This window comes from Triticum aestivum, chromosome 5A, assembly GCF_018294505.1.
Source record: "Triticum aestivum cultivar Chinese Spring chromosome 5A, IWGSC CS RefSeq v2.1, whole genome shotgun sequence".
In the NCBI taxonomy this organism is placed as follows: Eukaryota; Viridiplantae; Streptophyta; class Magnoliopsida; order Poales; family Poaceae; genus Triticum; species Triticum aestivum.
Genome location: NC_057806.1, coordinates 322,650,881 through 322,667,441, shown reverse-complemented (window position 1 = coordinate 322,667,441; position 16,561 = coordinate 322,650,881). Strand labels below are relative to the sequence as shown.

At 43.2% G+C, this 16,561-nt stretch overlaps 1 protein-coding gene and 1 pseudogene across 4 annotated transcripts; both read left to right on the top strand.

Moving 5' to 3' along the window:
* The first annotated feature begins 523 nt into the window (after nt 1-523).
* LOC123103155 (uncharacterized) lies at nt 524-11,374 on the top strand. Of its 4 annotated transcripts, XM_044524652.1 has the most exons (7): nt 524-695; nt 1,878-2,161; nt 6,862-7,065; nt 7,540-7,682; nt 8,137-9,907; nt 9,995-10,626; nt 10,863-11,374. In XM_044524652.1, the coding sequence occupies exons 3-5, from the start codon at nt 6,910-6,912 to the stop codon at nt 9,227-9,229; spliced, it is 1,392 nt and encodes a 463-aa protein (XP_044380587.1). In that variant the 5' UTR covers nt 524-695; nt 1,878-2,161; nt 6,862-6,909; the 3' UTR covers nt 9,230-9,907; nt 9,995-10,626; nt 10,863-11,374. The 4 variants fall into 4 exon arrangements, with proteins under 4 accessions (XP_044380587.1, XP_044380586.1, XP_044380589.1 ...); XM_044524651.1 differs by lacking the exon at nt 1,878-2,161; XM_044524653.1 differs by lacking the exon at nt 1,878-2,161 and having other exon boundaries at nt 596-695; nt 8,413-9,907.
* Nucleotides 11,375-12,574: 1,200 nt separating this feature from the next.
* Nucleotides 12,575-12,713, top strand: LOC123109247 (uncharacterized; annotated as a pseudogene).
* Nucleotides 12,714-16,561: the final 3,848 nt, after the last annotated feature.

Here is a 16,561-nt window from a genome sequence, read left to right as displayed (position 1 = left end):
GGCACGGGCGTGCTTCTTTTGGAAAGGAAAAAAAAAACGTGTTTTCTGTTTTTTTCTTTCGCGAGATGCACGGTTGTGATTTTGTCAGAGGCACGGACATGTCTCTTTCGGAAAGGAAAAAAAACTGTCCCCGATTCGGTTTTTTCATCGTTTTTTTCGTCCGGTTTTTTCTTGAAATTTTTTTCGTCAAAACTTATCAACATGTGATCTAATTTTGAAGATCTCGACGCGAGGAATCAAACGGCGAAAGCGGTTCGAGATTTGAACGCACGGTTTAAGAGATAAAACGTTTTAAATAAACTAATCTATGAAAAAAGAAAAACTCCCAAGTTGCGACAAGTGGCGCACATGCAGCGCGCCACTTGTCGCAACCTGGGAAGTTGGAGTGATCTCCGCAAGGAGTACTCCTTAACTAGTTTAGAAAAAAAAACATATCCAGCGGGCTGTGACATCCTGGGCAGCAGCCCATGGCCAGAATTTGGCCCGTGAAGCCACCACAGCCCGCCTGGCGCTCTGAGTCGGTTTTGGCCGTCCGATTGAATTGGGCTGTCGGCATAGCTCTCGGCCGAAACAAAAGTGTTGTTGGCCGAAAACCTAGCTCACCCAGAGACGGCGGCTCTTCTTCACGCGGCGTCGCGGCGACGATGCCCACGCACGGAGGCGGCTGTGCGGGATCTCGACGCGGTGTCACCATGGTGAGCCCTTCACCTCTTCTTTTTTGATTTCAACTTTTGGGCTCCAAAGTTTTGGGGATTCGATTTCTAGAGTTTTACATTTGGGTTTTTTCTTTAATTTGCCAAATCACCTCTTTCTAATTGCTAATCCGGGGTAGTAACGTGCTAATCCTGTCATTAACTTGATGCGCAAGCTTGGCTTAACTATTCTAACCAAATTAAACATCATAATCATGCAATTAGCACCACACATAGCAAATTATACCTTAACTAAAACTACTTAACCCCTAATTCTGATGATTAACTTTAACAACTAGTAAGCTTGCACGTGCAACACACGTTCTAACCGTAGCAAGAATTTTTCTCATTCACCTCTTTAATATACTTACAAAATAAGCTAATCTCCTCTTAAATCAGACCAATACTCCCGTGTTGAAAATAGAAAATTTCAGAACTTTCAGTACAACGGGCAACTACTTAGGGTACATAGAAGGACTTATTACATATCTTCTCTAAATATAAAATGTATATCTTTATCAAAATCTTGTAAACTGTAATAATGTTCGTAGCAATCGGAGAATCCTTGCACAACAACTCGACGACAATCTTTTTTCTCTTCATTGACAGTGCCTTCACCACACTACACCGGCTCTAGTAGCCATTAAGGCGATGATAGATTCCATGGGACTGTTGTGCATGGTACCAAGCCAAGATGGTGACTCCAACCATCAAAGAGACCATCTGCTGCAAACAGAAGAATAGTTGAAGTTTCATGGCCGTAGTGGCGAGAAAGAGTGTTAGTTGTTGCACAAAACAAGAAGGGTCCAGTGCTAAAATATTGAGCAAAACAATATGGGAACAGTACACTATCCTCACCAGTATGACAAGAACCTCATTGCACAGTTCTCTTGTGAATTACACACTGATGAATAGAATAAAGTTACACACATTCATATGAGAACCATATTGTTTGTTAATAGTAGTTAGTAAGCCTAAATACATTTTTTTTTCACATTCTCTACTGGTCTGAAAGTATGATCGGCTGAATACTCCTAGACCTTGGTTTGAAATATCTACAAAGGTAGTTTTAAGGAACCTTGTAATGATGTGTGAACATATCAGATTGTCAAAAATAACTACAGTAGGCAGGCATGTTACTCGTATTGTTGGACTAAATTAATAATGTACAATCTATTTTCCTAGGCGGGATAGACAGAAAAAACTGTGAGATAAGCAGCCTCCACAAAGATCACAAAGACATCGACATCTGCAAATATATTGGGCCAGGAGAAAGATTAGGGACAGTAAAATATGTACATCAACGGAAAGGAAATCCAATTTCCTTGGTTGTATAGCTTTGCTCTAATCAAAAGCTTTGCATTGCTGCTAATGAGTATTTTGGAACGAAGTGAATAAACGAAAAACTCCATTAACGTGCATCATCCAAAAAAATTAGACCTGAGTTTTTGTGAAGCCACTCCTAACAGGTCAGTTTGTATATTTGTATATTCTTCTACCCTTTGTTCCCTTGAGCTCTTCCTCCCTTATTCACTTCATTGCATCGAACGTTGTTAGGTTTGCCCTTCATGAGATAATCTAGCACAACAACACATAAATAATACTATTATATTTTGCATCTTCTATGTGCTTATCTGTAAGCTCAACAATATATGTTTCTGACAACAATAGCAACAATTCATAACACTTATCCCTACCCAGCAACAACAATACAAATTATTTTTCATAGTCAAGTACTCCCTCCGTCCGCAATTACTTGTCGCTCAAACGAATTTATCTATCTCATCCATTTAAGCGACAAGTAATTCCGGATGGAGGGAGTATGTGTCAATATTTAACATATTAGATCAGAACAAACTTTTCAAAAAAAAATGGGGGGAATTTGGGCGAACCGAAGTGAATTGCTTTCACTATATAATCAAGAGAAATGAGATATTTGGGCACCGGTAGCGCCACCAGGTAAAGGTGTCCTGAAATAGAATCCCAGAAAGCAATAAGCATAAATCCATCACGTATGTGGATCACATAATATTTTAGGAATCAGAATCACCTCATTAATTAAGAAACTGACGGTAGATGCATCTTCACTCCACATACCACACAGCCATCTTACAGAACACACCGAGCTCCTCCATTCCGCTGCCGTTGTAGCCATTCATGGTGAAGCGCTGCCTAGTAGGATTTGAAGATTAATCCATGCTATTCTCCAGTATCATCGTAGAACCTATCTCAAGTATCAGCCTCTCCTTCCCAGTTACTCGTCGCTGGTGCTTATCCTCCTATGAATCATGATGACAACCCAATCATCCCAATCCGAAATAATCGTAAAACAAGCTGATAAATGCTATGATTTTCAAAAGTAGACAGCTATAACCTACTTTGATCACATGACTTCCAGCTTCAATGCTTCATATGCCTACACATGGGAAAGGTAAAATTCAGTCTAAATGTAACATACAAATCTGCTTGTAAAATATACATGATTGATGTGAATGCCAACATGTTGATACATCCGTACAAATGTACAGTATGAAGGTGCCTTTATACTCCATCGCCCAGGCTCCTATTTTAATCAAACATGTCATGTTGTTTTCAGAGTTGGAGACAGCAATGTAGTTTCAACATGTCTAGTAAAGGCCGCACAAAATATTAGAGGATGTTCAATGGAGATTTATAGAGGGAAAATCAAAGACATTAATTAGCATGAAAATTTATAAAAAGGGGTTGTTCAATAAAAACAGAACACCTTATCCATACTTATTCTGCCCTTCTGTGGCAAGAAAAAGCACAAGAAAGTTATCACCTGGAGAGCATGTGGTATACATGATCATCGGACAAAAAAGGGATACCATTGTAGCAATACCTCAAAATAGCACCCCCCCCCCCCACACACACACACAAAAATGATGCAAGTTCGCATTCCACAGCTAGATCATCGAATACATCAGGAGTTATATAGACAAGGCAGTTCGCCGGACATGTAGAATGGCCTCCATGAATATCACTCGTACCCAAATTGGCTAGCTCATGTGAGGACAAAACTGCATGTCATACTCACTTTCCTGAATAGCGCACACTACACAATCAATGGAGAATACCAGTATGCCGCACCCCAGGTCCTCAAGCAAGTTGATCCACACAAAAAATCAACGTGTAAGTTCTTCTCCAATTGTACTAATGCTAGTGGTTGTAATGTAATTTGTTTTGCAGGGGAGCACTGTAACATGAACACTTCTGATTAAACCCAATGATTTGTATTTTTGTATCGAATACAATTATGAGAAACAATTTTGAACTCTCATAATTTTTAACCTAACGAAACAATAACATGTGGACTATTTCAAAGCGAAGCACCGGTAAATTATCGGCGGTGGGTGAAGAAATACTCGTGGTCGCGGCTGGACGTCGTGGTTGTCTTGCACTCTTTCTCGATGTGAGCGGTGGCCGCTTGCTCGAGGTCAGGCGATGTGGGCGACGGCCGCTTGCTCGAGGTTAGGCGATGTGGGCGACGGCTCCTTGCTCAAGGTTCCGCTATCTGGGCGACGGCCGCGTGCTTGAAATTCGTTGAAGGGAAAGGGAGAGCGCGGGGCAGGCAGTGAGGGGGAGAGGAGGGGGCGGTAGGTGATAGAACGATGACGGGGGCGGCACGGGACCGACGGCGCAGCGGGCGCACGAGGCCTGGGACACGGCGACTCCTGCTTCCTGGGATGCACAACGGCGGTTGCTCCAGTCCACCGGGGGAGGAAGCGATGGGTGAGATGGGCAGCGCGGCGCGGGTGCGCGTCGCAGCAGGTGTGGAGTCCGCCTTGGGAAGTAGCGATGGGTGAGAGTCGTTGTTGGGTCGTGGGGATTGTGCGTAACTGCCTCGATGGGAGGAAGAAGAGATAGGCGCGGGGTGTGGTGGAGGTTGTTAAACAAGTGTGTTTTAGATCAAACACGTTTTAGCCAGTGTATCCACACCATACAGAGATAGATAGACGGATGTGATGTTGTTTTGGATCTCCGCACCTCGCGCTTTTATAGGGGTAGTAGATGGGTAATTAACGACAATCTTAAAACATTAACCATAAGAAGTACTCCCTCCGAAACTAATATAAGAGCGTTTAGAATACTAAAATAGTGATCTAAACGCTCTTATATTAATTTACAGAGGGAGTACTCATTAGGTCTTAATCATAATAATCAACTTAAACAGATCGCCATTAATTATTAGGGATCTAATCTAGGCATAAACATGCTCATGATACCAATGTTAGACATAAAAGTTTAGACATACATGAATAGGATCTTGAGCCTAGCATTAGACCACCTAAAACAGATTAACAGTAAAGGGTTCGTGATTTCTTACGGGTTTGCCTGCTCGATGCACCCTTGTGTAGCCTATGGCCACACCTTGCGTTCTCCAGCAACATGGAGATGGTAGGGAAGAAGTGCAGGAACAGGAACTCGTAGAAAGCAGCAGGAGCTTCACCATAGGAGACGCACAGGTTGCTGCCTGCACTGACCTTGCGGTGGCCAGCGGTGGTAGTCGGTTGTTAATAAGTTAATAAGTTGAGCGCCTTCTTTTTAGGATCGGTTGTTAATAAGTTGTATGACCCGTACATGTGTGTTTTTTCGAAGGGGTACATCCTGCTCACATTATATAGGTGGCGCTAAAGGGACCAGGGACCGAAACCAACAGTTGGATTTGGTGCCTCCGATCATGGCACATACGTGGTGAAAAAAAGGCTCCCCCTTTTCTCTCGGTCAATTATGACCTGCGATCAAAATTCCAACAGGTGGCTGTTGCGGTGTGGGCATGTGGCTGGCGATCCCAGCAGATGACTGTGCTGGTTTCGCATAGAAAATAGCAGACGGCTGTGTGATGTGAGATCTGCACGAAATGCCATGAGAGGCGTCTGCTCCTTCCGTGTTCCTGTGCTGCTGCCGAACATAGAAGTGCACAAGCAGCTGCATCTCTTGGCGGGTGGAGGAGCACACGCTTGCCCCGACCATCTGGGTTTTTAGAAGAACCATGACTACCTGCTGGCTACCGGCCCTTTGAGGCTTTGGGTTGACCATGGAGCAGCCGCATCTCATTGTGGAATAGCCCGAATAGAGACGCCGCCTTAGTGGACTGGGCTATAAGCATAGGTATTAAAATGCTCACCAAAATCCTGGGCGGGCCTGGCCTAGGTCGGCCCCAACTAAGCTCCGCCCCTGTTCTAATGTGCTCATGTATTTGGATGGTCTATAGATTTGTTGTTGTATGACAATCCATAAAAATATCGTGAATCAAGTAGTGCTCTACCTGTATATAGTGCCTATTACACGAGCATGCAGTGGATCACTCACATAGCCCTTGAATAGCTAACTGCTGATTCCTAGTTACTCCAAGATAGAAATCCAGAGTGTCGAGGGAAAACTTAGAACAGACGTACATATAACTGGATGTGCTGGAGCATAAAAAGCTGATCCTGTTGTTGTTGTGACTACCGCGTACATGATTATTGCACCCAAAAGCTGGTGGGATAACGTAGGCGCCTCTACTTTATGTTTCATGTCAAATACAGGGGAATCAGTGCTCTATTTGATTTGTACTAAATCAACGACCCTTATTTTGGGACGGTGGGAGTAGCTAATTTGATTGAAGATGTTGGAAAAAAGATATTCCACTAGCGTAGGCCTACCATAGAAAAGTCTAAAAAAACCTTTTCTTTGTCTGTCAGCGGGAGAGAAAGCAAGCTTACGGTGCTTTGGATGTTAATGTTTTTGTAGGATACTAAACACCTATATATATATACATTGTTTTATACTCCTCTGTACAAGCGTATAAGAGCTATTATGCTCGATAAAAGGAAGTCCAAACGGTTGGTGTTCGGGTGAAGCTTTGGTTTGGTGGATGGGGATAGTAGCGTAAGGTTTATTTTTTTTCTCCAGAAAGGTTGGCCAATACTGAACATCTTACAAGTGAAAGAAATTTTGTAAGACGTGATCTGTAATTAGTACTAGGATTTTGTTCGGAAGTTAGTGAACTTTATATTCTTGGTAATTGGTAATTCTATTTTCTGGTTAGGATGAATTCAAATTTATGTTTGTAATCATATTGTTGCATTATCACATTAGTCTCATTGCTTGCTTTTGAAGAGCTTTTGTGTTTGACTGACAGCATCTATGTTTTTTGCTGTAGGCGAAGCAAGAAAAGACGATTGCTGACAGAGATGACCCTGGTGAAGCTATGAGAAAAAAGTTCGATGGCATGCGCGAAAAATTGAAGTCTGCAGCGAATTCTGAAGATTGGAATAGTGTTCTCAGAATAGAAGAGAAGCTGAGTCTTCCTCCTGATGGTGAAAGAAAGGAATACTTCATGAAATTGGACCAAGATCTGCAAATGGTATGAGACGCATGTTTTTCTGTTTATCTTGTTGGTTACATAGATTGCAAATGGATTAAAATGGTGATGATTCTTGATGTGCGTTGTCAAAACCATTAATGCACTGAAATTGGTAGCCGAGAGAGAGAGTTTGGTGGAGGAGTTGCAATTCTTGCTAGAAAATATCTTTCAGCTGGAGGGAACTGGCATATTTGCCAATAAGAAAAGAAAGGTTGATGCAAGTTTTTTGAAGTATAATTATGGATTTGTTAGCATAATGTTACAGATGTTTGTTTTATTTGATTGCAGTGTGGTTTGTCCCTTCCTATTACACATACGTACAACTATGTGCTGTGCTTAGTTTTTAACTATTTCCTTGTCTATCCAGTACTGGAATCGTTGTTACCAAGTGTGTATGATTGAATGTCTAGACGTATTTGTCAGTGTTCATGTTTAGGTATGTGGAGGTGCCCTAATTTTTTATTTCTCATGCAGATCGCAGCTTTGCAAGCAAAAGATTGGCTTGTGAACAAACCGAAGAAGCAGAACTCAGTTCCATTATATGAAAATCCTGTCCTAAAATGTTCTGATTTACAACAGTGGATTCACAAGCTATCAGAAGAACAAATGCCTGTGAGGTAATTCTGGGACACATCCTCGATGAATTCAACATTTCTAGTAGTTTCTTTGCAAGTTTTAATTACTCCTTCCATTACATAACACTATAAAGGGGATCTTTTTTTTCTCTCGTCGATTGGCATGTCCTTTTTCTCCAATTCAGATCTTAATCACAGTAGTCATAGATGAGCTCGTTTTCCTTTGAAAACCTAAGACTTCTTTTATTAGAACTTGCATATGCATATAATTAGCATCAAATATATCATTAGAATTTTTTTCATTAGAACGAACCTAGGACTTCTTCGTTGATTAGCACTTATACCCATATTTCTCTAAGATGCTCTATCCAAATAATCATTTCTATGCATTTGTGTTTTGCATTGCCATCCTTTCTTATTGTTTAGTGTATTAGACCATTTAGACCAGCTTCAATTTGAAAGAGAATTCTGTCTAAACCTTTCTTGTTGTGAACAGCCTTGCATTGGGAGATTTTAAACTTGATCTGATTGAGACTTTTTTTAACCCAAGCCAAGAAGGTTCTCTAAGTAATTTTATCAGCTACTTGAGTGATCGGCTGTGTGATCATGACCAGAATTTTACATTTCGACATGGAAAAGAATCATGTCGCCTATTGGAATATCAGACACCTAATAAACAGCCACCCAGATGGATGTTCATTAAAATGAAGAAAGATAATGCTCGAGCCGGGATTTACATGAGTAGTGATAACTTATACCTTTGTGCTTTCAGTAACAAGAAGGGTGAAATCTTTGAGCTTGTGAAGGAAGATTGTCTGCGAATAATCAAAGGTTCTGTTGCATTTGGCTGTAGCACAGACTACCCAAGCATCCTGAACTACGAAAGACCTCGACCGATTCCAGAAGGTGATTGTGAAAAGAGGTTATTGGGCATAATTCTAAATATGGAGAATTTTTCACATGGCATCGAAGTGCTGTCAAACTATGACCACAGTATTCTATCAAACCATGATGTGAGTGAGGCTGAAAAACAACGACTCATTCAAGAAGTGCAAGAGGCATTAGCACGGAATGCAGTGGTTTTAGCTGAAGTTTCACTTATCGTTAATCTATTCATATCTGTCAATGAGAACTGGAAGGAGAGTCGTTCAAGCCTGACAAAACTCTTGTATGAGTATATGATGCATTGGAAGGTAATGTCAAATAAGGTCCACAATGGTCCTATTGATTCTAAGTTTGAGGACAACTTAGTGGCTAAAATCTTGTTGCGATTCAGACATGAAGCAATTAAAGTGCATAATCTGGTTTGCAACGTGAAGGGTCCTGGAATTATTAAGAACGGACCCGGACCCATGGCACCTGGTGACGATGGCAAAGGATCAAAGGAGCCTGGACCATCTGGTGGTGATGACAAAGAGCAAAAGACATCGGATCTAGCTCTGGACTGTCTGGACATGGTAATGACAAAGAAACAAACACACCTGGATCTGGACCATTTGATAGTTGTGATGACAACCTGGAAGGTCGCCGTGATGGTGGAAAACAGAAGGAAAATTATAATGATAGCAGGCCAGGGACCAGTGAGATGAGCAAAATAGCAATGGCTTTCATGGTAGGATTGACCAGCGGCAAGAACTGGGTTCAGCCTTCGATCAGCAAAAGAAGCATGGAACCTTTCGTCATCACAAAAAGAGGGGTGGAATCTTTGATCATCAGCAGAAGAAGCGTGGAACCTTTGATGGTGCCATTGCTACCTGATTCTCTAGGATCTGCACATACAACTGGTTTGGGTCAGGTGCTGTCATTAGTACCCGATTCTTCGTTGTCTTCACATGGACGTGGTTTGGATCCGATGCTGCTGCCAGTGATACGTGGATTAGAGGTGCTGCTAGAGCTGATCCGCAGTAAAACTTCTAATGTTCTTGCTGTTAACTCTCCTTTGATTTCTTTACACGAACCAGATTTGGGTGAGGTGCAAGGACTGATCAGTGCGAGTGAAACTACTTTGGTTGGGAGTTCGCCTGAGGAAGATATTGTTAACTTCTTCAAGAAATCTATCCCCTCAGAACCATATTTTCCTACAGGCCAGACTCTTCGAAATTTTCTGTATCCACACAAATTTGTGTTTGATAAAGACCATTGTACTTTATGATGATCGAGGTGGTACTTTAATCTATGAGTCAAAGGAAGGAGAAAAGGACCAGTTTATTAAAAGACGCTCCATTTGGTTATCAGAGCATATAGGAAAAAAACCTTCCGCTTTCATCGTATGATATTTATTCATAAACTAAATTATCCTTTTCTTTTAGTGATGGTGGTGAATTACTGCTGACGTTTTTATAATATATATGCAGGACTCTCTTGCTCTTGAAGGCCCGAGCCGTCCCATGACTGCTCATGCAGGGTGCTGGATCATTGAAATTGATGTTCCGGTTGAATCATCTTTCAAGCCTGAAGACCCTGAAATACCTGGGAGAGTATTCGAGAGTACATTATTGTTGAATGATGATCCCCTTGACAAAACCAGGAGCAATTTAATTTCTATCAGAGGTGGCTTTGTGAACATCACCTCGGTGACTTTCAGCAATGCGGTTTGCTCTTCAATTCGATTTGTACCTTGTTCTCACCCTGATGACAGTTTCTATGTGCACCCTAAAGTGGAGGGTGAGCTTGTATTATCTGTTGAAAATTATCCAGTTGGCTTCACTATTTCCAAAAATCAAGTTGAGGATGATGCTGTTCATTTCATGAGACGGAGTGGCACAATATTCGAACTTCCCTTGTCTCGGCATGTTCTTGCACTGCCTGTTGAATCTCGTGTACATGTCTTGGGGACTTTGAAACTAGCGACTTTGGAAGTGCTTGTAGATCAGTATCTGGTGCTCGACAAGAATGTTGTACGGGCTGGATGGACTGTGGAAACGGGCCTGTATGCTGCTATATGCATTGAGTCAAGTTCTGTTTTCTAGATCCCACGGCACACCAGGTAAGATACTGTTCTAAATGCTTAGTTAGTAGTTATAGGAGTGCCTAATGGGAGATCTGGAATTAATGTACTGATTGTTATTTTCCGATCCGAACTTGTAGTAATTTAATTAGCCATATTGTAATGGATTTAGTGACAATGTGCAGATGAAATAGTGCTCTAGTCTGTCCACTGCAGTCAACTGTACCAGATGTTTATAGTGTATCAATTGATTATGTCTCTTTTATCTTGATCAGATCCTGTTCTTGGTCTGCTTGCTGCATCTTGAGCATCATCTCTGCAGTCTACATGCTTGCTCTTGTGTCGGGAGTATTCTCAAAATACTTAAAAAAATACTTTGCTATCAAACAGGGCCTAACACACTTTTTGCTTGCCCAATTGCTAACTGACATCTTGGATTTTCATCTGGACCATGGCTTGGGTCTTTGTTGTGCATCTGCAATTGCTGAAGCTGTTGGTGAAGTTTTAAGAGTTGAGCAGAGTAGTTTCTTTGTAGTTTATTTTAGTGGTTTGTTAGAAACAGTAGCTACTTTGACTAGCTCGGTCTAATTTTGCATGTAAGGTGTTAACACTGTCGTACTCATTATGTTGGTACTCGAGGCTGGATGAGGGCTGCCGTAGTCATTATTTGTTCTAAGACTAGTACTCGAGGCTGGACGAGGCTTATCTCATCTGATGGTGGTGTTACGCAGGCTGAAATTTCAGTGTATCAGTGCAGGGATGTTTGGTGTTGCATCTATTTGTCTCATGTTTTAATGTCTTTACCAAGAAAAATAGGCCTACCTGCACTACACGTCTGACTGATTCCACGCGTGATCAGCTGGCTAGACAGCCATCTGATTTATTCTGCTGGAGCGTGGCCATCTCAGATGTTGGTTGTAGTTTCAATGTTTTTACTTGGGTTAGTGGGAGTACAATATTGGAAATCGTTTATTTTCCACCGATTGATTTCTCTCGCTTGTAAGCCGTCTCTGCTGCCTGACACGGGTACGACACGTGTACCCGTGAGCCTGCCCACCGCTCTTCTCCTAGTCCTATCTCTTCCCATTCACCCGGTCCACCCATCACCTCCCCCCACGCATTGCTAGCTTCACTCGTCTCCATGGCTGAATCTCCTCTATTTCTTCTTCCATTAGCACACCGCACACCACACACCAGCGGCCATCGTCGGTCTCCTTAGACCGGCGCCGCTACCGCCTCCCGTTGCTTCTGTTAGAATATGTATAGGACTACTAGTAGGACTTGGAGTCCATGATGTACATGGCCTTGATTGCCTTGACGGAATCAATCCGTTCTGTAAACGAGCCCTGAATCTTAGTAATATAAATATACGGCAAGGGTGAACCCAGGGGGTCATCACGCCACAAATCAATCGATCTATTGTTTTTTACATGGTATCAGAGCCTTCTCTTCTTTATCGCATCTAGACTAGATGTCGCTCGTTCCCTTCGGCGGTTCCTCGGGAGCGTCTTCCTCGACAGCCCAGCCCATGGCAACCCTCGGCGACAACTCCCGCGAGAAACTTGGCCGCGATAATTTTCTTCTTTGGAAGGCGACGGTCCTTCCCCCAATCCGTGGCGCACAGCTAGATGGCTATCTCGATGGAACACTTGAAGCTCCAGCCAAGACTCTTGAAGTCCAGAAGGCCGACAAATCTGGCACCGAGACGGTGCCCAATCCCGACTACGCTCGCTGGATTGCCCAGGACCAGCAGGTTCTTGGCTCGCTGCTGACCTCTCTCTCACCCGAAGTACTGACTCAAGTCGTCTCCATGAAGACATCCGCCCGGGTCTGGTCAGCCCTTGAGGAGATGTACTCCTCTGTCTCTCGGTCACGAGTTATCCAACTTCGGACCCTGTTCGCCGGCACTCGGAAAAACGAGATGACCGCCACCGCGTACTTCACAAAGATGCGGGGCATTGCGGACGAACTCACAGCAGCAGGGAAGAAGATAGAAGACGATGATCTGATCTCTCAAATCCTTGCTGGATTGGATGTAGAATACAATCCCTTTGTCTCATCCATTGCTGCCAGAACTGACGCCTACTCTTTGAGCGAAATTTATGCTCAGTTCCTTGCCTTTGAAGCGCGCCTGGAGTCACAAAATTCTGGGTCGCAGCAATATAACTCCTCGGTGAATCTTGCTGCACGAGGAGGACGTGGCAAAGGAAATCGTGGCGGCAAAAGCAATGGTGGTGGCAACCGCGGTGGCTACAGCAACAACAATCGCGGAGGCTACAACAACTATGGCAACAACTATAGCCACGGTAATAACAACTACTCCAACAATAATCGCGGCGGAGGACGACCAGGACAAGGAAGTGGAGCGAATCTTCCCCGCAGTGAAAGGCCTACTTGCCAAATTTGTGGTAAGGTTGGGCATCCAGCTCATAAGTGCTGGTATCGATTTGACCCAGATTATGTCACCGAAGAGAGATATGGAGGAGCAGCTACTACCTCATATGGAGTTGACTCCAATTGGTACTTTGATACTGGAGCAACTGACCACATTACAGGGGAGCTCGACAAGCTGACAACTCGTGCTCGCTACAATGGTCCTGAACAAGTTCATGTAGCTAATGGTGCAGGTATGGCTATTAGTCACATCGGTCATGCGGTTGTTAATTCTTTTGATCATACTCAAAATTTCCATCTTAATGACGTACTTCATGTTCCTCAAGCCACTAAAAGCCTAGTTTCTGCTAGTCGTTTTGCTTTTGATAACAACACTATCATTGAAATTCACCCTCATGCTTTTTTCGTTAAGGACCCGGCAACGAAGGAAATTCTTCTACACGGCCCATGTGAGCATGGCCTCTACCCATTGAAATCGTCTCCTTTCTCCGGTAGACAAGTTCTTGGTGCTTCAAGGCCATCACTGACAAGGTGGCACGATCGTCTTGGTCATCCAGCCTCTCCAATAGTCAAGCAAGTTCTTAGGAAGTATAATATACCATATTCCGTTGAGTCTACTAGTGAGTATGTGTGTGATTCTTGTCAAAAGGCTAAAAGTCATCAGCTTCCGTATCCTAGGTCTTCGAGTATATCTAGTGCTCCTTTAGAGCTAGTCTTCTCTGATGTTTGGGGTCAAGCACCCGAGTCTGTTGGTCGAAATAAATATTATGTAAGCTTCATCGATGATTATAGTAAATTTACTTGGATATACCTTTTACGAAACAAATCTGATGTGTTTCAATGCTTCCATGATTTCCAACATTTAATTGAGCGCCTATTTAACACTAAAATCATAGCCATGCAAACTGATTGGGGTGGTGAGTATCACAAACTCAACTCTTTTTTCCAGCGTATTGGCATTACTCATCATGTTTCGTGTCCACATGCACATCAACAAAACGGTTCTGCCGAGAGAAAGCATCGTCATATCGTTGAGGTCGGACTTTCATTGCTTGCTCATGCCTCTATGCCTCTTAAGTTCTGGGATGAAGCTTTTCTTTCCGCTGTCTATCTTATTAATCATGTTCCTAGTCGGGTCATCAATATGCTTTCTCCCCTTGAACGACTCTTTGATGAAAAACCTGATTATTCTTCTCTTCGCGTTTTTGGTTGTGCATGTTGGCCCAATCTTCGACCATATAACACTCGAAAATTAGCTTTCCGCTCTATTCGGTGTGCTTTCCTAGGCTACAGTAACAAACACAAAGGATACAAGTGTCTTGATATTTCCTCTGGCCGTATATATATCTCCCGTGATGTCGTTTTTGATGAATCTGTTTTCCCTTTTGCCCAACTTCATCCCAATGCCGGAGCCCGTCTTAGAGCCGAGATTCTTCTTTTACCTTCTAACCTTCAAAATCCTACGAGTGCTGATCAAGGGGGTGATGATTTGCATGATCATGTGACTAATCCTACTAATGCGTCTGATGCTTGTGTTGACAGTACCCAGGAACAGGAAAAACAGGGGCAAAAGAGCTACGGTGGCCTTGATTTTATGTGTGCAGCTGGTGGCAGCAGGCCCGAGTTGGACTGTAGCGGATTGCATGCATGTCCAGAATCTACGGCTGCACCAGGACTCGCTCCTTCCACAGGTCAGCATGGCGACCAGATGCCAACGCCCAGTCCTCATCAGCCGCGTGGTGCATGCAGAGCCCCTTCGGCACGCACCGAACCAAGCACGCCCACGCATGGGAACCGCGGGGCCCGTACCGAACCGGCCACAACTGCGCCAAGTGGCGCTACCGAAGCGAGCGCACATCCAGCGCGAAGCCAACAAACGTCCTCGTCTGCATCTTTTTCAGGATCTCCAGCCAACGAAGAAACGTCTTTGGGTGTCGACAACGATGGATCTTCTGTGGCTTCACCAGTTCAACAAATAATGCAGCCGCCCTCTGTTCCTGATCGCGTCGTGACCCACTCACGTAATAATATTTTCAAACCCAAGATTATCACAGATGGGCGAGTTCGATGGTGCAATTTGTGTACGACTGGTGAACCAAATAGTCTTACAGAAGCTCTTCAGGATAAAAACTGGAAAGAAGCTATGGACGAGGAATATTCTGCTTTGATAAAAAATAATACATGGCATCTTGTGCCAGCTCGGAAGGGTACAAATATTATAGAAGTGGGTCTACAAAATAAAAAGGAAATCTGATGGAGAGATTGATAGATACAAAGCGCGACTTGTTGCCAAGGGATTCAAGCAGAGATATGGGATTGATTATGAGGACACATTTAGTCCGGTTGTCAAAGCAGCAACAATTCGGCTAGTTCTTGCGTTGGCAGTATCTAACAATTGGAGTCTTCGTCAGCTAGATGTGAAGAATGCGTTCCTTCATGGTGTTCTAGAAGAGAATGTGTACATGAGGCAACCTCCAGGATATGAAGATCCAGCCAGGAGGCAATATGTGTGTAAATTGGATAAAGCTCTATATGGCCTGAAACAGGCTCCTCGGGCATGGTTTTCTAGACTCAGCTCAAAATTATTGGCATTGGGATTTTCCTCTTCACGGGCAGACACATCATTGTTCTTCTTCAGTCGAGGTGGAGTTACAATGTATCTTCTCATCTATGTGGACGACATCATAGTCGCAAGTTCATCCAATGCTGCCGTTGAAGCCTTGCTCAAAGATCTTCAGTGTGATTTTGCTCTCAAGGATTTGGGAAATCTCCATTATTTCCTTGGTATTGAGGTGAAAAGGAAAAATAATGGAATAATGTTGACACAGGAGAAATATGCCAATGATCTTCTCAAACGAGTTGCAATGCAACACTGCAAGCCGTCGGATACACCACTCTCAGTTTCAGAAAAGTTGTCAGCTGAAGATGATGATCGACTGAGTGATGATGATGAAACTAGATACAGAAGTATAGTGGGAGCATTGCAGTACTTGACCTTGACAAGGCCAGATATTGCTTTTGCTGTGAATAAAGTTTGTCAATTTCTTCATTCACCCACTAGCATACACTGGACTGCAGTTAAGCGAATTCTACGATACATCAAAGGTACACTTGGAGTAGGACTAAATATTACGAAGTCGAAGTCTACCCTTGTGAGTGCCTTCTCAGATGCAGATTGGGCTGGGAGTCCTGATGATCGTAGATCCACAGGTGGTTTTGCTGTATATTTTGGTGACAATCTTGTTTCTTGGAGTGCTCGAAAACAAGCAACGGTGTCGAGGTCAAGCACAGAAGCAGAGTACAAATCCCTAGCCAATGCAACAGCTGAAATCATTTGGATCCAAACACTTCTCAAGGAGCTCGGAGTCAGTCAACCTAGGGCAGCATGTCTATGGTGTGACAATATTGGAGCAACGTATCTCTCAGCTAATCCAATATTTCATGCTCGGACTAAACACATTGAGGTTGACTATCACTTTGTTAGAGAGAGAGTTGCAGATAAGCTTCTTGAGATCCGATTCATTCCCTCTGGTGATCAGGTAGCGGATGGCTTCACTAAAGCACTTGCTACTAGACAGTT

Excerpts from the sequence above, each read along its gene's own strand:
- LOC123103155 (XM_044524651.1), top strand. The coding sequence starts at position 645 with ATGCCCACGCACGGAGGCGGCTGTGCGGGATCTCGACGCGGTGTCACC. Across the intron at positions 7,066-7,539 it reads TGGACCAAGATCTGCAAATG|ATCGCAGCTTTGCAAGCAAA; the intron begins GTATGAGACGCA and ends TTTCTCATGCAG. Across the intron at positions 7,683-8,136 it reads GAAGAACAAATGCCTGTGAG|CCTTGCATTGGGAGATTTTA; the intron begins GTAATTCTGGGA and ends TGTTGTGAACAG.